The sequence below is a fragment of the Centroberyx gerrardi genome, chromosome 1 (assembly GCF_048128805.1).
Source record: "Centroberyx gerrardi isolate f3 chromosome 1, fCenGer3.hap1.cur.20231027, whole genome shotgun sequence".
NCBI classification, from domain to species: domain Eukaryota; kingdom Metazoa; phylum Chordata; class Actinopteri; order Beryciformes; family Berycidae; genus Centroberyx; species Centroberyx gerrardi.
The window spans coordinates 5,540,507-5,567,611 of NC_135997.1; the positions used below are offsets into that span (position 1 = coordinate 5,540,507).

The 27,105-nt window shown below is 39.0% G+C and overlaps 1 protein-coding gene across 1 annotated transcript in view; it reads left to right on the forward strand.

Moving 5' to 3' along the window:
- luzp2 (leucine zipper protein 2) overlaps window positions 1–13,014 on the forward strand; it is a 132,733-nt gene extending 119,719 nt beyond the window's left edge. Inside the window, exons 9-11 of the mRNA XM_071896172.1 lie at window positions 1,398–1,565; window positions 10,116–10,220; window positions 12,925–13,014. Of these exons, the coding sequence (XP_071752273.1) occupies window positions 1,398–1,565; window positions 10,116–10,220; window positions 12,925–13,014 (363 nt within the window). The remainder of the gene's footprint in view (window positions 1–1,397; window positions 1,566–10,115; window positions 10,221–12,924) is intronic.
- The last annotated feature ends 14,091 nt before the right edge of the window (window positions 13,015–27,105 follow it).

Consider the following 27,105-nt stretch of genomic DNA (forward strand, 5'->3'; position numbering starts at 1 on the left):
AATAATGAAAATACAGTATGAATCCTGCATATGGATCTTTTAATTTCTTGCAAAAAGTATTTTATTTACTAAATATAAAATATATTCATATATCTTTTGATAAAATTATAAATCATTTCACTCTCATTTCGCAATTTAATTTTAACATAAAGTTCTATACATATTGGCTTATAAGTTCAATGTCTTCATTTGGCTCCAACGTCCACTGAACTAATAACAAAGATAATGGAGAAGAGAATTATGTACAACTGTCTAAAATTACAATAATACCACACTACGCATGTGTAGAACGGGAGCTAAACCTGCTAAACGAAATTGTTTTTTACTAATTTAAAGACGTCGTCCGTAGCTTACCAAAACCTCAAACATGACAGTATTTTGCCTAAATCAATAAGCTTCTCACAGTTATAAACATATTGGTCTGAAACTGAGACTCTCTCATTGACTCCCAGCCTCTGCCTAATGGTGTTTTGACAGAAGTGAAGACAGAAATGAGAACTGCTAATAGCGTAACCATGGAGACTGCATTTTTGGTGTAGCATTTGTTGACCAGATTTTTTGAGGTACTATTTTTAACAGGTATAGCAAATGGGCAGATTTTTTGAAATTTGATCAAAATATGGGAGGAAATGGGGAGAAATGAGACGAGGGGAAGAGGGCCGTGAAAATCAGGAGTCTCCCGGGAAAATCGTGAGGTTTGGCAATTATGGGGTGGGGGTAAAGGTGAAATAACTCCGTGTGGGAGTGAAGAAATAAACGTTTTCACAGAGCCATTTTCTCATTATTGAGCATGTATGAGAGCGCTCATTGCATGTTCAAAATGTTTTTCTGCAGTTGGTTGAAGGCATGCTGTCGATGTGTTATTTATAAGGTGTGATGTTATTTTTATATGTGGTTATTGATAAAGACTGTCACTGGGGCAAAGTTAGATGAGCTGCTAAATGCATGTGAAGTAAACGGCTGATTATAAAACAGATCGTTCTGGTCCTGAGCTCTGATTGGCTGAATTCGAAGCTGATGTAAAATACCCAGTAAACACACACCTGTGACTGTAGAAGGGCCACTCATACTGGTCCTTATGTGTCATTTAACTATTATTATTATCATTTAAGTATTATTGATTAAAAGTGAAAGATCTATTGAACATTTGCTTTTTTTTATTACAGTGGTGAGTTCTGCTTCATGCCTCACACGCCTCCTAGCTGCTCTAAAATCACTTTAAAGCACGGCCTCCCATGTATTATTGCTAAAGTAAAGTACTCATGTGGATGAATGGATGGATGGAGGGATGGATGGATGGATGGATGGATGGATGGATGGATGGATGGAGGGAGGGATAGAGGGACAGAGGGATTCACATACAAAATCTTCTCATGTGTAATCTTGTTTTGGGACAGGAGTCTCAGCTGAAGGCGCTGAAGGACACAGTTCACATCTGCTTCTCAGCTGTCCTGCACAACCAGCCCAGCAGCAGCCACAGATTCCCCACCTCCCCCACCCACTTGTTCAGATACTCATCACTCATCAACAGCTCCAGAGTCACCTTTCAGCAGCCACATGCCAAGGTAATTCAATATTCCTCTCAGTCCCATCGGATTTCATGTTTATCCAAAAGAAAGTTTGGGTGGAACAAAAACTGAACATTTTGTATTGCAGTGATTCTCAACCTTTTTCATATCGAGGACGCCTATAGTCCACATTAGGACCACAGACCCCCATTTGATGAGATTTTGTCTCTCGGACCAAAATCTGAGAATATTTTTGTTGTTAGATATGATTTTGTCCAGAATCCCATGACTATCTGTATTAGAGATAACAGTGAAACTATGATCAAAAACAGTCATTCTTCTACATTCTCTAATTGTGTTAACTTCTTGTAAATGAAATAACGGTGAAGTTTAACAATTGATCAGTTTGCTGGGGACCCCCTGGAACCCCCTCAAGGACCCCTGGTGGTCCCCGGACCCCACGTTGAGAACCAGTATTGTTTGGATGTATTGGTCAAGTGATATTTTGCACCAGTGTCACCAAGACAAATTCCAGTATTCATACAGTCTACAGTATTTATACCAACAAGATTAACAGGTTGTTGATACTTTGAAAACAGTTTCATCTCTTTTTCAAATCCATATTTCCCAGGGTTGTGACAATGTTTTACTTTGCTGGTACGTTCTGTAAGACTTGTTTTTGGAAATGGCTCCAAAATTGCCAGAATCCCTCTCTCTCTTTTACATCTTGTAAACTCATGCAAACTGCCAAATGTATCTATTAAAGACTAATAAATATGGTGGGGGCAGTCTGTTCAACTGTCCAATCCAAACACTTTTTTCTAATCAGACCAATTAGGCAACAGATTTTCAACTCGGCAATTAGCAAGGACAGATTTATAACTAATAGGAACTCAGCTTGTGTGTTTGGTGCCTGCCTTGTGGAAAAATGTTACTATGGATGCATTGTGAGTAACAAAATTGTGATGTTTATTTTGGTTTGATGTTTATGGTTTGTAACAATGTGGGAAAATTTGAAAATTTGCAAAACAAAAAAAAACACACAAGTAAAACATTTCATAAACAAAAACCTTTAAAACCTGCAACTATGTAAAAAGAAATTGTGAAAATGTAAAATATGTAGTTTCTTGAGGGCAATCTGACTGCTAAACCTACCAATAACTAACACCTCACAAGGTAGTGTAGTGTTTTCAGTGGGCACAGAATGAAATCAAACATGGGTCCACATTACAGAAACATCTTAACTAAAAACTTTTATCTCACTGAAGAATGCAGTTTAGGGTTTTATATGTCAAATTCCAAGAAAAAATCTGTTGTTGCACATGCAGACTAAATTTATAATTTTGCCAATGCTACCAGCTGTAGTTTCACTAATTGTGTCTGTAGTTTATAATGGTAGCTTACCTAACAGCGGTATACAAATAATAGCTGCAGCTGTAATCAGATAATCACAGCAGCATATCATCATGACATTCATGATCCATCCATCATATGTCATTACGATAATCATGGATGATTGCAGCGTTGGAGCACTTTTCAGGTTTCATGCACAATAGCCTTTGATGAACAATGTAGGCCTAATGCAAAAGGCATTTCTACACCCTGGCATACAGAAACATGGCAAACAACATAGACTTTGCCTGGCAGTCGCAGGTCAGTTTCAGTGTCAGTAACCTCCGTTTGATGGCAGCGGTTTCGGATGTCCGAAAGTAAAAATAAGAGCGGTTGGTAAAGTTAAGATAGGAAACCAGGTTGGATTTAGGATTTGCTTCTGTAATGGCAAAGTATGATTTTCCCTTCGACTTTTGAGATAAGATAGAGCAGGCAGGCGGTTGGGATTTTATTCTGTCTAAACACTTTTGCAGTTGGAATTCATCTCACACTGTAAAACTCCCAGCTTGGTGACATCATGGAATATAACTTGGTGCCAAAGTATTCACCTCGCCGCACATCACAGCGCACATAATGCACGGTCTGCGATATCAATTTAAGTGTTAGCCGATTATTACCTCCTTTTCAAGTGGCTATTTGTCAATCTGATGCCCTGAGTATCACTCTCCAGAGAGAAATAGCCTCGGAAATAATTACTACCAAATATAACAGTTGGGCAAACACGATTCCAGAAGTTGTTCAGAATAATAACGTGTCTAAATCAAGCAGCAGTCTAAGTAATTTATGTCACTCTTTATATTCCATGGTGCGGTAGCTTTGGAAGTGAGACCCAATTACTTTTGGAGCATTATGGGAGTTTTGGTGTGTTGGACTTTTAAATTTGTTCTGTATGAAATTATTAAATGAAGGTGACACACTCTTTGTTTGGAGCCCCTCAAAGTCAAGGTCACAGAAGACTCGGCTAAGGGCTCAGGAAAATAATCCGTTTTAGGAGCAAAGCAAAGGTGACTGCCGAGAGTGAATTCACTGTAGAAATAGGATTATGCCTTGAGTGTAGATATGGAGCTTGTTTTACTGCTGAAACACGTGGATGTTTTTTTGGACGAATGTCAAGTGTCAAGGTTTTATCCAGTCACTGTCACCTTTTTGTTTGTTATCAACAAGTCTTCATTATACGCTGTAATCCCCACTCTGCTTATAAACCTAATCCTGTGATGTCCGTAATTTGGCATCTATTCTGTTAATGCCGTTCCTTAAATCTGTGACACAAAGCTCTCCACAGCGAAGAAAATAACCCCTAAAACCTAAGAAAATCCAGACTGATTCAAATAAGCCTTTCTACAACCTTTCCTGCGAGTCCACTGGCTTTCAAAACAATGAAGCTGAAACGGAGCAGAATATACCCATCACTTTTATTTCTTGAAAATACTTCATGCTACCTATACACTTATTTTTCCACCACCAAGCGGAGTCGTGTCAGCCTTAATCAGAGATTGCGTTAGTTCTGATTTCTGAAAAGCAGCCACTGCAGTCACTTTGAAATCATCAAGTCGGCCACAGCACTGCGGTGCCTTATCTGCCATGATCCTGGTGAGCAATTCTGTCTTTAAGAGGCTTTTCTCTCCTCAATGCAGTCAGAATTTACTCTGCTTCTCTTTCGTGGGTGCCTAAGAGATTTGACATGCCACCCAGAGGACTTTTTTTTTTTTTTTTTTTTACCCAGTTCTTTCTGATCACGCTTCAATACCGCCATCCCCACCACTGTCACCACTGTCCCTGTGCAGTGGCGTCATACAAAGCAGTGTACTGTAATGGGCACTTTACATCCACATTTAAACTCCAGTCAATGTTCACAGCGGAGCGGGATGACTCCATTATAGCAGATGTGTTTTTTTGGGGGTTTTTTTTTCCCCCAGTCTTCTTTTCATTACTGTGAGCCAAATAAATGAGTTAGCCAACACTTGGGTAAAGAAAAACACAAAAGAAAAGACAAGTAAAGGAAACTCTAGGTAGGTATGAGTTGATCTTTTTATGCTAATCAAGTTGTTACTTCCCACTTCATTAGCATACAAATAGCAGCACTCCACTTGTGAGCAGTTGCTAGCTCCATTATTTCCTGCAGCCACTGTACACTTTGACGGGCTGTCTGATGGATCTGAGCCGGCCCTCACTGTAAAGATTACTGGGGCGCTCCATCTGTCCTCACTGTCTGTACATGTGGAGGGGGGTCAAATCTCATTTAAATCACTGCCAAATCTATCCCAAATTAAGTACAAAAAAAAAAAACAACCCACAATAGCACTTACTGTGCATAAAAGAACCAAATCCCCCACAGCTGAGAAGTTGGGTAGCAATCCACTGACAGAGAGGCAAATGTCAAGAACTTGGCTCTTTGATGGCCGCGTGGCGTGCCTCATTATGCTCATGAGCAGCATGAGTGAGCTCAATATGCTTACACAAACTGGGCCTCTTCAGAGCATAATTACATCTTTTATCCCAGTTTCTGTTGTGTAGTTTTGTACCTATAAAGTATTTAATAGAAGTGAAATGTAGCTGAATGCATTTTGTTGGACATGCTAATATTTCTGGGACTGCATGACTAATCATATGGTAATTATTGTTGGTGATCAAAAGGCAATTATTTTGTACAGAGCATGGCATAATGGCACTGCCACCAAAGTGGAAAGAAAAAAAAAAAAGGGTTCAGAAGCTTTTAATAGTTCTCCCCAACAGCTTTTCTTTGAAAGTAACTTATGGAGAAAGCCTTTATCCACTTGCTGGATGATAAAAACATACATTCGAGTTTCATGAGCACACTTAGACTAAAATCCGCTTTGTGTTTTTGAAATCCAAAGTGGATAAGTGCGGAGATGTTTGTTCAAGTACACTCCGCCCCCCATTTCAGCTTCATGCTCATAGTTTGAGTTAACATAATGGGCCTTAAGCTCTGGTAGACACTAAAGATAAGGCTTTCCTGGTCTTCACACACACACACACACACACGCACACGCACACACATACAAAATCCCTGCCTGGTGAAAGATTCATTAGCGTAAGGTTGCAGGGATCAGCAAGATTGGAGTGGAAGTTGCTTCATATTTAACAGTCTGGGGGAGAGAGCCAAGTCCTGTGGTCCGATAGCATGCAATTTTCATCCAAGTAATGGGAGATGATGTCTCAGATGCTCGGGGCACTGTGCCGGAGGAGAAATCAGGCATTTCATTGCCCTGCTCTCAGCACTTACTATTTACTTTTATGATTGTTTCCTTGTCTATATAAATCGATGGTATAAACACTGTTTATTCATCTTTGGCGTGGAGAGGAGTGGGTAGTGGGGGGTTGACAGTGCAAAAAAAAGTTGCTCCAGGATATGTATCAGTCAAGTTTGGATTGTCGAATAACACTGTCACTCAAAACGCTTTTTATTTAAAAATTCCTTTTTTATTTACTTGGACTTAGACATGAAAACCCTTGGAAGGGCTTCACATAGAGGTGCGATGCATGGGTTTAGGTAATAATAAAAAGGATTCTTTTTTTTCTTTTTTTTCAGATACAGACCCCCTCCAAATACAGCTCAGATAGAAACCTTGAGGTTTTCCCAGTAGCGGCAAAAAAAAATCATTTTTTCTTTTTTTTTTGTACCATACAGCTGAACAGTCCTAATAATGAAAGTTCGCTGTTTAAGCCATTTAACTGGGGGAACACTGGCCTTATGGAGACAGAAAAGCATTTTAAATGGCTTTCCTTCTTCCATAGCTGTACTGTGGAATTCTGCTGATTCTGATGGATGCTGTCAAAAGTTAAGAAATAATGCATGATATATTCACCCAAAAAGGGTCACTTCCACAAGTAAAGCCAATTCCAGTGAACATGCCTAAAAAGACGTTGCTTCAGCTGACAGAATAAGAATGGAGTGTGACACTGACAGGTTCGGATGGCTTGTGTTCATCTCGCAACCATCTTGCTTTATGTTCTCAAGAGACCACTTTTGACCCAGTTAAGGAAAGTACTGTGTAAGACTAGCCTTAACAGAAGACTGGCTGCAGCAGCGGAGACAGACTTGCTTTTGGAGAAATATCTGCTGCACAAAATCAGTTAGGCTTTTTCTGTTCGGCTCCTAATAGACTCTGAAGCCAGGAGGAGAGAGGGGCAAACCCTACATGTGGTAGACAGTGAGAAAACATTTCCAAGCAGAGACAGGACAGGTTTGATAAGCGTCTGTGTACATTACAACTTTCAGATATAGACTATGAAATGTTATGTGTTTACGTCATTAACGTGCAACCCTGTTAAAAGCCACACTGCCACGGCCATGCGTTAATTATTTATTCATTTTTTCTACGATTATTTTTTGGCATTTCTGCTTGATTGGATGGTTCATGGTGGTGGGAGGCCGGAAGGGATGGGTAGAGAGAGTTGGGGGGGGGGGTGTCATGTGACAAGGGTCCCAGGCTGGATCGATGCCCAGGGCGTCACGGGTACATGATGCCCCTTAGCCAATCGAGCCACCAGGACGCCCGAGGGCTTTGCACAATTTGTTATATTACTTTTGCATTACACCCTAAAATTAGAATGATTATGTTGCATCGTCTCTTCAAATATCTGGTGAACATGGTGTTTTGTTTTGTTTTTTTGCTGTAAACAATCAAAACTATCTATCTAACTATTGATCAGCTGAGCGCAGGTTGCACAACACCTTACCTGAACTGCACATGCTTGTATAGTGGAGAATCCTACAGATTATTTTGCCATATACTGCAAAAGTCTTGTATGATGTTGCAGTATCATATTTCATGTTGATGTAGTTCATTATTTGTCATAATTTTTCTGTAAACTATGATGATATTTGCTGGGGGATGTTTGGAGTATAGAAATTCTGATAAGGCTGTTGCAATGTTGCAATGGCACCACTTTGCTCAAAAATCAACATAATTATGGGCCATAAGCCCAAACTTTCACTGTGGGCAAACAAGATACATAGACAAGAGACCACGATTAGAAATAGGCAAACAGGCCTAAATAAATAAAATGCAAACTTACAAATGTATCATTTTGTCTTCAAGATTACCGGAGGGATAAAATCTAAAGAATTTAAAAGGACAGACTACTAAACATAAGCTGTTGCAATCGAAATTAAAAATTGAGCAGGAACATTTGATAACTAAATCTAGGACAAAAAGGTATAGAAATCAGTGTGTGAAATATTTTATTACTTTTTAAAAAAAGCCATTTTCATAATTTCAGAAGCCAGAAACTAAGCCTATAGGCTCCTTTGAAAACCCTGAGAAATCAGCCTGGTGCACGGAGCACAAGTGTCCGTCTCCATGGAAACCTGGACCTGTCAAACAGCAGGGGCTTGGCAAAACGGAGATAAAATTGATCATACAGCACTTTCATTGTATGATTTTGAAAATGTAAAAACACTTAAAACACGTCTCTAAAGACAGTACTTATAGGAAAAGCCAAGGAGGGAAATTTCTGCACAGCTTGTAAATGTCGAGATATTTCACTTCAAAATACCCGTCAATTGGCGAGTTGGCCTTTCTAGTGTTAACTTTTACAATTGGCTTATACAAAAACACTAAAAGTGGCGCACTGTTCACACCGGCTTGTTGCTGGAGCATAGTGACTGCTTTGTACCGCAGAGTGGGTGAAAAGTGGAGCCGGCCCTAAATGACATCAACATGCCAGGTCAAGCAGTAGATACCTGAAAACATTCTCTATTATAGGCAGATCTCAGTCAAGGGCCCTGCATGGACATCATGGCATGGAAACTGGAGGAAAAATGTGCCCCAATTTTTTGTACCTGAGACCTATGGATGCCAAATTATCAGAACATTTCTTTCTATGATACAGTAGTTTGGAAATGAAAATGACAGAATGGAATTGGCCTTGGCCTTGTGTGTGTGTGTGTGTGTGTGTGTGTGTGTGTGTGTGTGTGTGACATGTTTCAAACTTTATAGAAACAATAAGTAATGTGAATATATTTCATATTCAGTTTCTGATGGAAGAACAGTGGACAACTATGACACTGACTTTATTTTCTTTTCTTTTAGATTGTATTGAATTGACATATGCTTTGGACCTTATGACAACTGATGGCCTTTTCCATGGCACTCCCATGGCATTCTCATTCACTGGTTGCAACAAGATTCACTGGTTGCAACCTATAGACCTTTATTTTTATTATTTATCATTTAGATCTTTTTTTCTACTATTCTATGGCCTATAGTATGGAATGTCTTATACCTCTGGTACAAAGCACATCAATCTAACATCAATGTTACCCACCAGATGTGTGAAATTCATGATACATTTATATTTTTTCTTATCGCGATTCCATTTCAGGTAGTAGTATACACTGCCTTACATCTCCAGATAGCATCTCTCTCTCTCTCTCTCTCTCTGTCTCTCATTCCTTAGGCTGCTCATCAGTGGCGTTGGGTCAATTCTTCGAAACATGATTGTAGTCCATCATTTGCAGCTCTCACAGTTCCTGTAAATCCCTCTTAGGTCCACATCCCAGACTCACGCTTACTCTTCTCTCAAAGTTGATCTGAGTATATTTATACAAACGCTTTTACTTTTAGGTCTGACTTTGAGACCAAATTTCAAGAACTTTCCCTGGCTTTATAGATATGAGCGCTGGCTTCTGGCTACAACTCAGATCTTTCAAGAGGCTGAAGAACAAATCACTGGATCATTCAAATTCTGACACTGCAATATAACAAGCAATGATCACAAAAGTGACGACTTACGTTTTGAGCTGTAATTGTAATATTACTCAAATTTAAAAGTAATTTGTACAGTAATATTCATTACTGAGAAAAGTATTAATAATAAGCTCAACCATTTCTTAGTCGCATATTACCTTCCAACAATGATTATATTATTAGATATTTGGTTGTTAGATATTATTGGCTACTTTTTTACATCACAGTATTTCAACAATTCTCTTTTTAGTTGTCAGCAATCAGTGTCTTTTGCCCCGACTGCTGTCTGTTATGAAATATCGAGTCCTTTCAGCCATAATTTACTATAAATAAATAAACTGAATATAGATTAAATGAATAAGTATAGATGAAACAGTTATGAACTTTTGAGTCCTGACTCTTAACTGTTCAAGAACTCCAGAGCCACTGCTGTTTCTACAGTTCATTTTGCACATTTTATTTCCAACCATAAGCTGAAATTTTCTCTCTTTTCTTTTTACAGGATATCTCCAAAGTTCAGAGAATTGTCACAGCCAGTAAATCACCCATGAACATCGGAGTAATGAGGAGAGAGAGTGGCGGAGTCAAAGAGTGCCAGATGGAAAAGGTGAGCCTTTAGAGTAATTAAACTGTAATAGCCTATTTGTGACCTGGGGGCCTGAATCCATCAGGTTCATCTGTTCATTGAATTCCTGCTTAATTCCCTCATCAGAAATCAGACAAGCCACTTCTGCTCCAAGTGTCTTCTGCAGGTCTGATAATGGAAGAACTTTACTGCAACAAGTTTCAGCTTACAATTTTCCCGATCCCCAGTCATGATTATGTTTAAAAGCAAATGGTGGTTTACAGTGTATCAAACATATACAGCAACCCCCCTGCATATTACCAAAGGATTCAAATTCTACTGTAAACAACCTAACAACACATTTATACTGCAACTGCATGGGAAGGGATGTTTTGCAGTTTTTGCAGCTTTGCAGTTTCCTCATACAATCACAGTTTTGTACTGAGTAGCTTTATTAAAGGGTAACTTCGGTATTTTTCAACCTGGACCCTATTTTCCCATCTTTTTGTGTCTAAGTGACTAAAGGAGACAACATTTTTTTAAATTGGTCCAGTATTGAGCGAGATCGCTTCAGCCGGCAGCCGCGAAACGAGCTGCAATGTAATCCGACGGGGCAAATCACACCGTCAATGTACGTCCACTAAAAGTGCTTGTTTTTGCCACTGACAGGCTCAGATTGTTATTATAAGTGTCTGACAACATTATGGAAAGGACCCTACAGAGAAATTAAACGTTTTTCTTTACCTTTCGCTTGATCCGGTCTGTGTGTAACCAAGTCTCGCTCAAGTCTCGCGAGAGTTGAGTTGTTGCAGGAAGTTTATATTGCAGCTCGTTTCGCAGCTGCCGGCTGAAGCGATCTCGCTCAATACTGGACCAATTTCAAAAATTGTTGTCCCCTTTAGTCACTTAGACACATAAAAGATGGGAAAATAGGGTCCAGGTTGAAAAATACCGAAGTTACCCTTTAACCCAGCTGAGGGAGTTTAGTGCCTTGCTGAAGGACACTTTGAAAGTAGTTATTAAGGGAGGAAAGAGAGCATCACTCATTCATCTCTCCCATTCAGATGTTTGTCAGGGAATTGAGTCACCTTACAGTCGCAAGGTTGCTTCTCTAACACTCACTGAGCTCAGGATGAGTGTCTCCAGCGCTGTCAAAACCGAGAGGATTTGAAGAATGCAAGGGGAGCAAACCGAGTCCATAAGGCTTTTTGACATGTGGCTATCAAGAACTATTACAGATGTGAGGTGGGAGACCACTGGAGACAGGCTAGTCCAGAGGGATGCCATCCAGAGAGGAAATTACCCACTGTGGAAACCGCATCAAAGAGATTGTTCCTTAATGAAATCGTGCCAAAAACAATGTTCACTGGTGTCCCATAATTGATGATATAATTTTGGCAGGGTTGTAAAAGGGAGAATCCTGCAGCAACAGGAAGAAGCATTCTGATATAGATAAGAAGAGACATATTCGAAACGGAGACTCAGATATTGTGTTTGCTCACACCGCTACTCTCCCTGTAGGCTTGGAGGAAATAAGGAGAGACAGTTTCTATGAGCTCGGATAATTTGCAATTTCAACTTCAATTTGAAAATTAAATGTGATAGGTTTGCTGCAATCTAAGGGATGATTTCCTTTTTAGAGAGAGAACTCACACTTGTCTTTGAAATATATGTTTCATGCAAAATGCATTAGCCTTGGGACTGGCATTGGGACTGGAATAAGAAGCAACTAGGCTTTGTTCACCTCAGTTCACCAACTTTCTAAGAAAGCACTTGTCCTATATACTAGTTAGATGCATCCAAACATTCTCATGTACAGCAGGTTGCCTCAAGCAGGATGAATTCACAACTTGCTTGGTAAGATCAGTGAGAGAGCAATGATTAATGAGCGATGGCTTTGTGATGTTGCTGCTGTGTTTTTGTCGAGAAACAGGCAGGAATGTCCCCAGATATGAACGAGTGCTTTCTTTATCAGGTTAGCAGCTTCCTGTATTCTAGGAGACTGGACAGAGTCAACACAGTTTTGGATAAACACCCTCTATCCTTTTTCACTCATGCATTTTTAGCATTGAGCAATGTTGGGCATTAGCAAATGCTACACACTGGAAGTGCAGCACCTGCACCTGCAACTGCAGTGCTGCACCATTAGTCACATATTGTTTGTGTGTGTGTGTGTGTGTGTGGGTAGGTGGGTGGGTGTGTTGGTTAAACACGTATACATCATAATCTAAGTAAGAAACTCCTCCCACCATATGTTCAACTTGTTTGGAGCTACTTTTTGTTGTTTACAGCCTGGGCTTCACGCTGTTCAAGTCTTGTCACATTTGCAGGAATGTTACATGGGAGCAAAATGGCTGCAGTTTATAACAGGAGGAAAACGATTGACATTGCTTGTAGCCGTTAGGGGAGGTGGGAATTGATTATTCAATCAATAATCGCAGTATGTAACATGCTGTAAAAACAAGAATACTGATAGAACATTGTTTTTCCAGTACACATATAAACAGCTTAACCAAATTATTGTCGTAATCAGCGTAGGGATGTTAATTGGATGATTCCATGCATGTAAAAGTAGTCAATGAAACATATGTGCTTTAATACATGGCCATGCTGTGAAAATGAACAGGCCCTATTAATGACACTGTAATGGGCCTTTTCATCTCATGTTTTTTCATTATATACCCTCTGTCACAACTTCCCAGCATGCACAGTCTGCACACTGAGATATTTCCCTCTCCTCCTTCAGACTGGGGGAGACTGTTTCCAGAATCAGACGGAGGAATCGGCTCCGGAAAGTAAAACGCTACCAGAGCAACAGCAGGTGAGCGTCACTTGAGTCTTTATGGAAATAATTACAGATGTAGCCATTGTAGAATTCCCTCTTTTTGCTCTTTCTGCTCTTTCTGCTCCACTTTGGATCTGTCCCATGAGGAATTGTTTGGAAAAATCAAGTTTTCTTCTCTTTCAATGAGAGCCACTGGCGTTTGATGTTACAATTTAGTTTTTTCTCTTTATTAGGATCCCCATTAGCTGACATTTAATGACAGCTAGTCTTCCTGGGGTCCTCACAAGGAAGCAATACAACAAATAATCAATGATGACATAAGACAATGCTTAAAATAACAATAGTAATGAAAAAGGGTAAAAGAAATTAATTCAAACTAAATCCAGTGATGAAAATGTCGAAAATTTGGTGGAAATGTGGTGCTGCTGTTTATTCATTAAGGGGACTTCTACAATGGTTGTTCATTATACTTGTTTTTTTTTAGACATTTCTAGATATTTCATAGAGTGTGACTTGAAAATTAATTGTTGCATTGGATAGCTGTAGTGATCATATGTCACCAAAAAAAAAGAAGAAAGAAAGAATATAAGAAAAACAATGTGACATGACTTAAACGCTCCATTTTGGAATCATTCTGAGTAGTTATTTTCCAAGGCAGCTACTGCAGTGGGTGGTCTGTGTGTGGGATATGACAGAATAATACACATTGAGAAAGAGGCAACCAATCAGCTTCAACGTACCAATGTGACCTACAGCATGTGATATCCAATGCCCTGCCAAACCCATGCATAACTGCCTCCTTCATCATGCTGAATTGAGTCACACCTGTTTGGAGGTGGCAGATGGTACAGCAAAACAATGCATCTCATCTCAATGCAGTGCAATACTGTGTAACTGAGCAACTGCCTTGCATCCTAAGTGGCAGCGTTCCATTTTTAGACGCAGACTACTGTTTGCACAAGAAAACAAGAATATTTTGCTCTCAAAGAAATCTCAGCAAATGGGCAGATTTAACTTCACTGGTTTGTTTTGTACTAAAAAGATATACATGAGAGCCGGACCATTCCTTTTCATGTAATACAACAATGGACTGTGTCAGTGACTCAAAGCACTAAAAGATAATGGTATTCAGTTTTAGATATAATGCAGTGATATAATAGCTCTAAACAAGATGCAAGATGAGCAAGATATGATAACATTAGCAAGATAACATTAGCGAGAAACTGTGTAAATGTTACAGTGAACGCTGTACACGTTGACATTGGCAAATTAATTTGGAAATCCAGAGATGATTTCCTTCATTCTTTAATGCTCCCATTACTTCTCTCTATCATGATCATCATTCTAAGAGCAGTAGCACAGTTGACAGACATGATGCTTTAGCAAGTTCATTTTCAATAATAAGCATTTTCCAATTTTGTTTTTGTTTTATTTTAATTTCATTGATTGTAATTTTTTCAAATCTGTTAATATTTGTTGCAGCACTACATCTACCTCAGCTTTCTGTTGATGTCCAATTCTCTATTGGCATCCCCTGTGCACAACAATTACCATTCATGGCGTTGTATACAATTTAATTAGTAATGATTTACATTTCAGTCTCTGTGGATCAATCTGCATTAAAGTGCAACCTATTCCGCTCACTACTCTACCTTCATTATGTGTTCTCATGTTCGATTGGTAACAATGAGAACCTCAGTGGCACCGGCGGCCCGTATGACCGGCTCTTTTTTGTGAGAAAAAGCAAATTTTTTTTTGTAGTCTTGCACCTGTAACTTGGTTGTAAGTGATACCACACCGAAAGAGAAAAAAGGTTTAACACAAAAGAAGCAACATGTTCAAGCTGTAGGTGAGGTATAAAATAGGAAAGCACCCAGTTCAGTGGGTTTCCTCTGGCAACGACCAGATTGATCAGAAAAGTCTCCTCTCATTGATATAGCCAGGTGGCAGCGAGCCTCTCTGTTACGTACTGAACATCAACAGCCTGACTGACCGAGACTAGAGACCGACGGTGGTGTCAGCAAGATTAACTAGCAAATGTCTAGAGCATGAAACAAAATGGCATCGATTTGGTTTGGTCAATATGTACTGTAAAGCCATAATATATAATAGAATGTTAATATGAAAGTACAGTGTATCTGCTTGAGGAGCCTGTTGTTAAAATACTTTGTGTGTCAAGGTCTGTCTTGCTCTCCTTAAGTCAAAACTCCTTAACTCTTCTGAAAACCCTGGCATTCTTAGACACACAGCATCTCTCTACAGCACAGTGGCATCCGTCTTATTTCGGACTTTCTTGAATTCATTAAAAAGTGCAAGTGGAACCATGCAAGCTAGAATGAAAAATTGCAAATTGCGATTGTGAGGAAAAGCAATCTAAAAATCCACTTATGCAACAATGCGTAATTGAGACATGTACCAGATATACAGTATCAAGTATCCTCCCATTTTGTTGGGATTCAAAATTATTTCAAAATTTATTAATGGCATTTGTTCTCAGAGAACAAACCCAAGTGCTTTACTTTATCAATGTAAAGATATTTTTTTAATAAACATAGGAATCTTCAGAATGGTTGTAATTCTGCCCATTTTGCTATTCAGGACGATATGAGGCAACTCCCGTGTATGTACATCAGATTTTAGTATGTAAAGAGGGCTGCAGTTCTGAATATTCAAACAAAATATGGTTCTCTTATGGATGCCATTTGCATTCAGGTCCTAAGGTTTCCCAAAAAAAAAATCTTCCACCCACCCACTACTGACTGTGTTTTATTATTATTTTTTATCATTATTTATGTGTTATTTACCCATTAACGTCCATAATAAAGACAAGAGGAAGTATTATTCACCTTTGTCACCACACATACTGTAGGGGCAGGAGAGCGATGTTTTCTTTTGACACCGTAGGAACTGGAATTCTAAATGAAGTATAGTAGGAATTTGGAATGAAAATATAATATAATGAATATATGCAATTAATTCATGCAGGCAAATTATTGCCCTTGAGGGAATTTAGCCAAAATGAAACGAGGAGTGTGAATACTCTTTTAAATAATGTTTTATGTAGTATGCAAACTGATTCAGCATTTCTGCACACACAGTAAACCTTGCTCCCACTCCTTTCAGAAACTTCGTAAAGTTCTCACTCCATCTTTTTGTTTATGAGAAACTGGCCTCAGAGCAGTGGAAACATGTAAATCAAAACTATATTTAATAGTGAAAATATGAAATAGCTGTTGGCTGGTAGGATATGCATTTGTTTTAAAGCAACTTGTTTGGTTCTCTGCTGACATACTGTAGCACTGCTGCTTATAAAATGTGAACAGGAGGCTGCTGCCAGTTTCTCTGAAACTCCATGCTGGCGTTAAAACTTCTTGAGGTCCTAAAGGGAGGTTTTGCTAGTGATAAATAACATACACAAAACAGTAAAATCCTAAACCACCTCGTAGTGGGCGGCAATTCAGGTTGGCAAGAAGCCACAAGAGTGTGTTAATGGAGAGATCATGTTTGCCTGCAGAGTCTGTGATGAGTTAGTCACTCATTGCAGAGCATCACTCACTGAATCACATACATTAGTCAAATAATGTACAGTGGCAAGCTTTGACACCTTGAACTAAAGCTCTGTGTTTTATAATTACATGATTGGCAAATTATTTTATAAGGTCAAATACAGTTTCTCAGACAGATTCACGGATTCCTTTTCACGCCTCTCTCATGTATTTTACGCCCGACTGAAAGTGATGAGACAAATGTAGAAGTGCACGCCGTTTCTTTTTTGTTTGTTTTGCTTTAAGCCAGGTGATACAACTGTAACCCACTGCCAGGCAGAGTGATGTGGAACTCAATAATTTGCAAGCAGCCAGCAAGCCTTAAGGCATCCACCAGTGTGACATTGGTAAACACAAAACAGATGCTTTGCTTCACGTTGGGGAATTGGTTTCTAGTGGCTGTGTGCAGTGCTTAAACATGTCAATGCCAAATATAACTGAAATTATTTAAAATACCAAAGAAAACTGCCTTCCATTAATATAATACATTGGAGCCCAATCTTTTTCTTTCTTAAGCTGTCTTGAAAATGTTAGAAGGCTATTTGCGAAAATAGCAGGGTGACAGGAAAAATGTTTTAAATATATTTTCCTCAAATCCACCTCTTGAATTGCATTGTGTTTGAAGGTGCCACTGAACTGGAAATAGACCACTGTGGCCCCCTCTAACTAGCATGGCCATATGCGCTATATCAGAAATTGCCTGATTATTATGCCCAGTAGTAATGGCAGTGAATGGTTAATCATCAGCATTATTTTGAAATGGAGAAAACCCATGCGAGTTGTTCCACTTAATTAGTATCCCAATGATATTTAAGTGTAGTTTGTTTTTTTTTTCCCCAGTTTACAGAACACCAGATGTCTACTGTGGAATATTATTGTGTCAGTCTTGCTCATTATGAATCCTTGTCTTCTGAACTCAACAGCAAAGGAGCCAAGCGCAGATTGGAAAACTCAACACAAAGCACTCAGACGACAGCGAGGAAGCAGAGGGAGGCGGCAGCAAAAAGACAAAGCCACACGAATCCAACTGAGCGGACGGCGTATCAACCGAAATGCAGAACCCCTGCGTTGCCTGGAGGATCTTTCTAAGAGCACACACTCGCGCACTCACACAAAAAAACACACGTGCGCCAACACACACATGCGCACACACAAACACACACACGCTCTCACACAAACACACACACACACACACACAGTTACACATACGCATATCAACATTGTTTGCAAAAGCTGAGACACTGGAATTGTCAACAAATTTCTCGACAAGAAATTTCAAACTCTCATTTGAAAACCTCCATAGTAAAATGGCATGCATTCTAGAATTCTTTTAAAGGTAGCAATGGCACTGGTAACTTGTTTCATGATTGTTCATTTGTTGTTTACTTAATTGAGTTTTTTCTGAGTGAGGACACTGCTTTCTAAATGTGTGATCTTTCTAGAAAAATCCCTTTGCACTGGTGAGGTCTGACACTGTATCCTGTGATAAGTACACCAATTGACGATGAAAAAAATATATACTATTAATACCTAACTTAGAATATTGTTTGTCACTCATTGTAGCAAGGTTAATTTACTCTTCCACATTTTGAAATATAGAGGCTCAAGTTGGCTGGCCAACTGTTCAACATTTAATATTTCTGCGCTCTTTCTGCCTTTAACACTCCAGAGGCAAAGAGCCAAAGACTCACAATGGGTCGTCTCCCTGAGAATGTGCCATGCACTGAGTAGTTACTCCTAGCTACATTTATCCGTGTTATTTGACCTTTCTGTGTCCTTTCAATAAACTGTAATTTTCAGTAAATGTGTGAAGAATAAATGGTTATTTGTGGGAAAGAAATGAGTGAGTATGTTTCTAATCAATAGAGGAAAAGGTTGCACTAAACAAAGACTGAACAGTCCTTATGCCCTATGAATATTAACTATATTTTGCAAACAAGAGGAAGGCCAGCACTAGTCATTTGTGGAATTAGAAAAGCTGATGTTCTTCTAAAGTGAAAATATTCATCACATAATTTGCAGTGTGTTATCTGGTATATGCTGTAAAAGTGAGATCTAGCTGTTTAGAGTGTAATTAGACATCTTTGATGTAAGATGTAAGAAGAGGTTTTTTCTCAGACTTTGACCTTAGGGGTTTATAGGAGTCTTGCTGCATTTGGCCGCCCAAAACCAAATTTCCAGATTTCATTTTAATTTAGTTTATTTGATAGATTATTTAACTCATAAGTATAAAATGAGACATGAAATGCATCCAATTCACTCGATCAAAGCTAACAGAGCAAGTATACTTTCAGATTTGTAAATCAATTAGCTTTTCTGTAGAGATATTGCTACAGAACAGACTGATACCCCAATATTGGACCAAACATATGCTGTGTGTCTGTTCTCCATCTTTTAAAAACTTGGTCCAAATCTTGAGAGACATGATGCGTATGAAGTCCCTAACTAATTCTGAAGAACTTCTGTGGTTCTCTCTTTGGGTTTTGACAGTGACCTATTGCTTAAAGCGGCTTAGTGATCACAGCATCTCCCTTCATGTGACATTTGGTGCGGTCACAGGATCCAAGAGTGTCCATGCTGGAAAATGTTAGATGACAGGTGCACGACTCTATTTTAGCCCTGCAATCCATCTTTTTTTTGCAAGTTTGAGTACCTCCTCCAGGTCCGGTGTGCGTCTTGCTGAGAAGCCGACAATAGGGCCTGTTGCCAGGATTTGGAGACCCATGGCGGATTCTGCAGATGCTGCCATAATAGCCCAGAACTGCTAGTGTCTGCAGCTACGGAGGAGATGAAAGATGGTCAAAGCTCCGCTATGAAGTACACAGACTGGGATTGGATCAAAGCGACATTTTTTTACATGGCATCTTCATTTTGCAGCCTCCCATTCACACACGGCTTGTGGAAACAAAGAAGTATTTTTGTGTTTTTCGAATTCTTCTGGCATCACTTCGCAGCCGAGCTATACAAGAAACCTGTTTTGAAATGCACTTGACCAATGGGGAAATACAAAACAAAACACTGCCTATTGTAAAGATAATACAAATTAATTTTAGTGTAATTTGCTTTACTGTCTAGCAGAGGCAGGTCATTAGAATCCTCAGACCACCAATAAATCCAGACTGGTTCCCCGTGCTTCTCCTTACACAATAAGAAATGGGGGAAATAGCTGTGTGGCTAAGTTTCAAGACAGCAAAGGTCAGCTGTATTATCCCAGTGAATAGCCCTCGCTACTCTAAGCACACAAACCTAATTAATAAACACTCACTCTAATTACACAGCCCGGAGCTTCCTCTTCTTTTTCAACTTCTGCAGTTGGGGTGATACCGAAATGAGGCACACATGAATGACTGCAAAATCTTTATAGAGTGCGTACGAGTGTGTCTAGATTGCCCACTTCATCTGCTCTTTTATCCACAGCTCTTAAAGCTCAGCTTACTAATGCGCTGAGAGAGTAAATGACTTTAATGAGGTGGATGGGTTGTGATGGAAGAGCTCCTTTACACCCCCATCAATCCTGACCGGTGTGGATGGCAGACCTGCGTCGGAAAGTATTTGCAAATAATTATTTTTAAGCTTTTGTTTTTAACCTACATTGAGTACCAGGAGGGCGGGGTTTACCAGTCCAACAGTGACTGGTAAGATTGTCTAACACTCACACTCTGACACATATTCATTATATTGCCCTATATTGTGGCAGACACCACCCACTTAGCACCTAATTAGACTAACAGTGGAAAACTATTTACAAAAACTATTTCATCCAAGCCTGAATTTTAAAACGTTTCTTTCATGTCATGAAGATAACTGTCATATCTATCATATACCGCCACATGTTTGCAATGTTTTTTTCCCCTCAATTTTAATATACCTTCAATATACTGTATCAAAAGCTAAAACCAACTTCTATCATTACCCAAAGCATGCAGGTCATAGTTGTAATTTTGTTATTTTTATCAGATTATTTCTAAATAATCACACAATAGAATCCAAGATGAAGAGCCTTTTTCCAAAATGAGGCTGCTGGTTTTTAAGCAAATGAAAACTAGCTTAGTGTTCGTTTCAAGCTCGCCACCTGTTTTGTCTGTGAAGCTGATCAATATAAGAGCTTAAAGTATCAAACCCAAGTATATCAATTGCACATTCAAGATTTCCAATAATTCCCAGCATCTAGGCTAAGGTGATGACGACATCACCCAAACAAGAAAAATCAAGAAGACCCAAGGCAACCTGTTTATAGACCTATAAATGATTTTAGTCTCAGATGGGGTGAATCTTGCATGACATCCATATTGCACCCACATTTTGTTTTATTATTTACCTCAGTTATGGGCGAGCCATGCATCAACCGCAATGTAGGTTTCCTTTATTTTAATTGGTCTCCCCCCTCACGTTTTTTTCGTTTCAGTCAGTGGCTTCAATCAGGAAGCTGAACTCCTGGCACAATAAAAAGGTGACTTTATATATTCATAGAGCTGACAAGACAGATAAACTAGGCTACAAAGCAATCTAACCTAGAGAAACAAAAAGCAGGCAAACACAGCTTGTCATCATTCATTCATTGGTTCAATCAGGAAACTGAAATAAAGAGATCATTTAATATATTGATTTTCTATTTCTTCTTTACTGAATAGATACACACATATTGTATTTTCATGCTTCACAGATGCTGGAATAAATAGACCAGAAGAGGAAAAAGCTCAGTCGTTTTTCTGCCACTTGCAGAGAGACCCACAGAGGGAATATAGGCTCTGATTGGTCGATTAACAGCCCAAAAAATTGACAACCTACACCAAATCTAACACATAGAGTAGTGGCTCGCATAAAAATGGACAGGGGCCTCATTTATAAAATGGATATGCAATCAAGAAATATGTCTAAGTAGAAAGCCACATCTGTTCACTAGGTATCTGTTCACTACCTTGAACAGGTTTCCTACTCTGACGCTCTTAACATGCACATTTGAAGCAGCTGTGACACAAATATTGATACATTATGAAAAAAAAGCACATTTACAGGTCAGCAAACTGCAACTCATTCATGTGTAGAAGCATTTATAAACCATAGATGGAAGGTGCTTGCAGCTTTCTTCACTCATAGTCATTTTTATACAGTAGGTGTACATACAATTTGAATTTCAAAATGCTTTTAAGATCAAGTTGATGAGAAAGTCCAAGTACAACTTTATAAAAGAGCAGCAGACACAGAAGTTATCCTCTATCTGTAGGACTGTTGGTTTTAAAGAGAACTGGAACTGACAATTGAAGCAGAGCTCACTGCTTTGTCCCTGGAAAATAAAATAGAATAAAATAAGAAAATCCAACCCATCTGTCTACCATTTCTCTACCATTTGCTGACCAGACTGTTTTTTTGATCATGTCCCAATAACTACTTGAGGTATGATGTCATTTCAATCCATCTCTAATACTCCGTTTTTGAAAATGTCAGCAGTTTTCCCACTCGCTACAGCTTTCACGCACATCTGACCAAGTGTGCATCTCTTTCAACGTCATCCTTCAAAGTCGAGGAGAATACAGTAAAAGGAGGTTCGGGGTCAATCCTTGGTCAGTTTATCGGAACAGTGAAGATTCTCTTTTCCGTTCACATTTGACGAGCTCTGGAGGAAGTTGTTATATGTGGCCTTTCACTCGTCAGAAACCACTTCATCTCACTCTGAAATTCAAACCGAATCACTTGAGGCAAGATCTGGTGTAATCTCATTTATTTTGTTATGTTGTGTATCTAAATTTGCCACTAGCTGTGACACATGCTGTGAGACAAAACCTCGAATGATCTCACTATGGTGTTCATCGACAAATACACACATTACATTCTTGCCAGACAACAAAGTGTAGCTGCAGATGGATGGACGTCGAAGAGAGCGACAATAACATGCAGTGTCCTCAGGATCCTTCTGGTTTACATCAGTGACCAAGCTGCTGCTGCCCACCTTCCAGTTTCAGCTTGTCACATAATATTGTATTTCCACTTATAGCTGGAGCAAACTCTGGTCTGGTTCCAACTAAACCAACTATCCCCAAATATAGCAGACAGAGGTGCGACCACTTTGCTCGAGTCCCAAGTCAGTCTCAAGTCTTGAGGCACAAGTCTCAAGTCAAGTCCTAAGTCTAAATGTAGAACACCAAGTCAAGTCAGAACAAATCAAGAGTCCAGTATCAATTTATATCTTAAAGAAATCTAAATATTTAGGACTTTTCAATGCAATATGGTTTTAATAGGATAAAAACTTGGTAGGAGCATCATGAGTTTGATTTCTATAATCAGTTTCAACTTCAATAAATTCAATCATTCCATACAAATTCAGAAAACAGAATTTAAATTCAGTCGTCTGGTGGAACAAATCTCATCACTTTCAATCTAAGTCATTTACACAAACACAAGATATTTTGTCAAGACTTTTGAAACCTTTTCAAGTCATCAAAGTCAAGTCAAAGTCAAGTCTCAAGTCTTCTCTTCATGCATCTCTTCAGTCAAGACTCAAGCAATACAAATTGATATCATCTGATATCAGAAAACCTATTTCATCATTTGACAGCAAAAAAAAACAAAAAACACTGCAAAACAAATGCCCTTTTTTTCCACTGGCCAGTTTAATGAAGTCTTGGAAATCAAGATTAATGAAACTTTGAGGTGAAAAAAAACCATATGTGACCATATCCATGTCAATTGGAATTGTCAGCAAAATCAATGATTTTGTTTTAACATTTTATTATTAGTTGTATAATCTCTAACAATAATTTGATTTGTCCATACCTCACACACTGCAATATTTCTGGGGCTGCCATGCCCATGTAACACTTTATATATAGTCTATGTAGGCCTACAGTATATATGATGTATGTTTATAAATACATCAACCAGAATCACTTCCCTAGCAAAATATACTTTTTACTTCTGCTGACAAAAGGTTGTTTTCACCCCTCTGTCTGTCTGTCTGTTTGTTAGCAAGATATATCAAAAATTAACGCTGAAATTTTGTACACAGATAGGTGATCCGGATCTGGGATTTCCAGCATTAAATGATTTACGTTTTTTTTACCCATAACTATTATGCTGCGTTCATGTTCTGGTGGGAAAGTCCGCCTTCTGCGACTTCCAAGTCGGATGCTCAACAGCATTGCATTCACATGCTATTTTGTCAGAAAATCAAACCCAGAAAACAATCGATAAACAAACATAAAACCATTACGAAGGCTGCAGCTTTGTAGGTCGGAGAATTGTTCAGCATTGGAGGATTGTGCTCTACTGAGTGCCTTCTAGTCATGAAATTCACAAGTTCATACTTCAAACAGAGAACATGCTACTCGCTCTCAGATTACAGTCTACTCACTGTCAATTCTCCATAATATATGGAGGACCTGGACAGCTGAATAGTTACATTACATTACGTTGTGCATCTCTCAGCCGCATTTCAGGGACATGAGTCTGTGTTTCATTGCTTTTAACTCTTACTTCTATGCAGCATATTTAGGCTTAATGTATTCAGCAATTACAGACTGCAAGTCAAGTCAACTAAGGCACTTGCTGGCAAGTAAGGCAAGCACAATGAAGATTTGTGAACAGCTACCCACCGCCTGTCTTCCACTGTAGGCTGGAAACTCATCTTTTCAAGTACTACCTCACGACACTTTTTCCCCACTGAATCTTATCCTCTCTCCTCTCCTCACTCTGATTAAAAATCCCTTCTATCTCTCTCCTTAATTCTTATTTCCTTTCTTTTCCGAGCACTTCTTTCTTCCCTGATCGTTCCCTGGTCACAGGAACTAAAGCCTTGTCCCTTACACTTCCTCCTGGTGGATAGAATACAAAATTAATTTGATTTTAATATAAGAAAAAAAACACATGCCCTTTGAATCCACTTCATACTGTAATTGTAATTAGATATTAAGCTGGCCATATTTTGGTTACATAAGCTCTAACTTCAAAACAATCCAGTAGGCCTAAGTAAAGTCTTGTATCCCAAACCACACAATTTCCCAGCCATAACAAATTTTGAGGCAACAATGACAACAGGCACTCTCTTCAATAAATCCAAATGTGTGCTGGCACAGAATGAAGTATCCGTTTCAATTAATATGCCAAAGGATGAAAAGAAATAGCATTGTAATTACCATTTCCACAGTGTTATAAAAGCATTAATACACAGTGTGCGTCAGCCTGTGAAATACTCTGCTTTGAGAGTGCTTTCTATTCCTTCATATTAACAATCCATTCATTTTAGTGACTTCTAAGTCAGTGTGTTCATGCTGATCCAGCTGAAGCCCGTTCAAACCCTTTGGTCCTGGGTGTTGCCCATTCTGTCATGGTGAATGGTGGAAGCCCATGACAGAGCAGAGAAGGTCAGCACTTAACCATTTATATTAGTATACCATACTAATATACACCATAACCTTTTATATTAGTATTTCTCTTTTGAAAACAGATGCAAAATATTTCAGAAACAATAAAACAATAATAAGTAAAAGCCAATATGATAAACAATGAGAAAATTGGCACATGAAGAAAAACAAGGTTAAAGAAGATGAAACAAAAATATAAAGAAAAAGAATAAATATGGTACAAATGACAATTAATGAAAAAGCCTGTCTGTAATAAAGTGTTTTAGAGGGGTGTTAAGTAATTTATCGTCCTCTTTTGGCGACCAAGGAATTGCAACATCGACAGCTCTCTGGCACAGCGTATTTTGTTTTACCAATACACAGGATTTGATGTTGCAATCCTTTGTGCCATAATCCAAGGTGAGCATTCATACAGAAGCCCAATTAAACTGTCAAAACAATGATGTACTAATCCACAAATGTTGACTACAGAGGACATCAGGCTGTGTCGTCATAAATCTACAGGACCATCAGACAGGCAGCGCCATTCACCAGCCACCTCATCTAAATAAGCTTTTTCAAGATTTTTACTGTGCCGTAGCACAAAATGACCATAATTTATCTGCAGGGTTTGATATGGTTGTTGATCAATACCAAGGACTCAACGATTACTTTGCCAGGTGCTGAGATTTCTGACTTTCAAAACTCCCCACCCACTGAAGTTTTAATCCCCCCTCCCTTTTCCACCTACTCACATTATCAGCTGCTCAACAATGGAGGACGGTGCTACGAGCGAGCGCCCGGTGTTTCAAGACTACAGAACCTGAATGGATAGAACGGTCCTTCCACTGTTTGTCATGGCCATTTGGTGAGTACAGCATAAAATGGCCACTATATGGAATTTTAAGGGTTAGTTGCTATGGTGACGTAAAGTAGTTTGCTTAGCAAACTGTCAAAACTCAACTGAAAGCTGCTGTTTGGGACAAGGTTAGCGTAGCGTTATCAAAGATTATGCTTCTCTCGCTAGCTCTTCTCAGCAAAATCTGCATATTAGCAAACCTAGTTGGTAAGCATCATCAAATAGCCCCTTAAATGCTACAAACTAACATAGCTTAGGCTACCTAAGACTATGCTAAGGCTATGCTAAGAAAAGTTAGCATAATCGGCAAAAACAGATTAACTCAACTATATATAAACACTTCTACTAACTGTGCACATGTCAAAACTTGACCTAGCTTAAAAAGACAGTAGCAACTGGTAAAGGACCAACACCATGGTGGCATGAGTGTCAACTTACTTCAGCTGCAATGCCAGTTTTCCACTGCTTTGGTCCTTGCTGCAAAACCTCCTCTCAGCGTCTTGCCATAAGTTGGTTCATAGAAGCTAGTCCAACGGTTCACATAAAAATGGCTGCCGCTCCGACCATCCATCCCATTGATTTGAATAAGAAAGACCGTTCTATCCATTCAACTTCTGTGTTCAAGACATTTCGTTCCATGACAAAGCAGTATTATCATTACAGTATTCTGCATTGTGATATATTACCTCTTCGCTAAACGTTTCTTCTCCAATTAGCTAGCTAACTCTTAATCTGAGACACTTTGTGTCAGTTACCACCATAAACTGTGCCAGAGACCTGCTGCTGTTGTTGCAATTCCTTGGTTGTTGATAAAGGTTGATAAAAGTAATAGAATACTTAAAGTCTCAATGAAACCACATTTTGAGAGCATCTTCCTTCCTTAATGTGATGTATTTCCTGTTGAAACAGGATGTTGGTGCGGGACATAGGCTAACGCGGGCAAGAAGTGTAAACCAATTGGAGATCAGTTAGGGAAAGAAAGGCAGTTTCTTTTCTTTTTTTTCAGGAGGTAAGTACGGAGCCCGGGAGTAGCCATCGGGAGAAAAATTATTTATGTCGTGGCCACGATTTACTGTAACGTGCGCATGATATGCAATTCGTTCCCTCGATTTCCTCTTTACGTGCGCACGAATTGCCAAAACGTGCCCTCGGAATAGTGATATCGTGCTCTCGATATATAATACATGCGCTCTTCACGAGCTTATAAAGAGTCAGTGCACATATTGGTGATTATGTTTAAATGTGGCGCTGTCCTGGGTGTGTTGCAGCACCTGATTGTGTTTACATGGCCTGAAGTCTAAGAGGCTAAATATGTTGCAATATTTGGGGGATATGCCTATTCAATGTAAACAGACAATGGATATTAGCATACCAAATCCTTACTAGGCCTATCTGCAATACC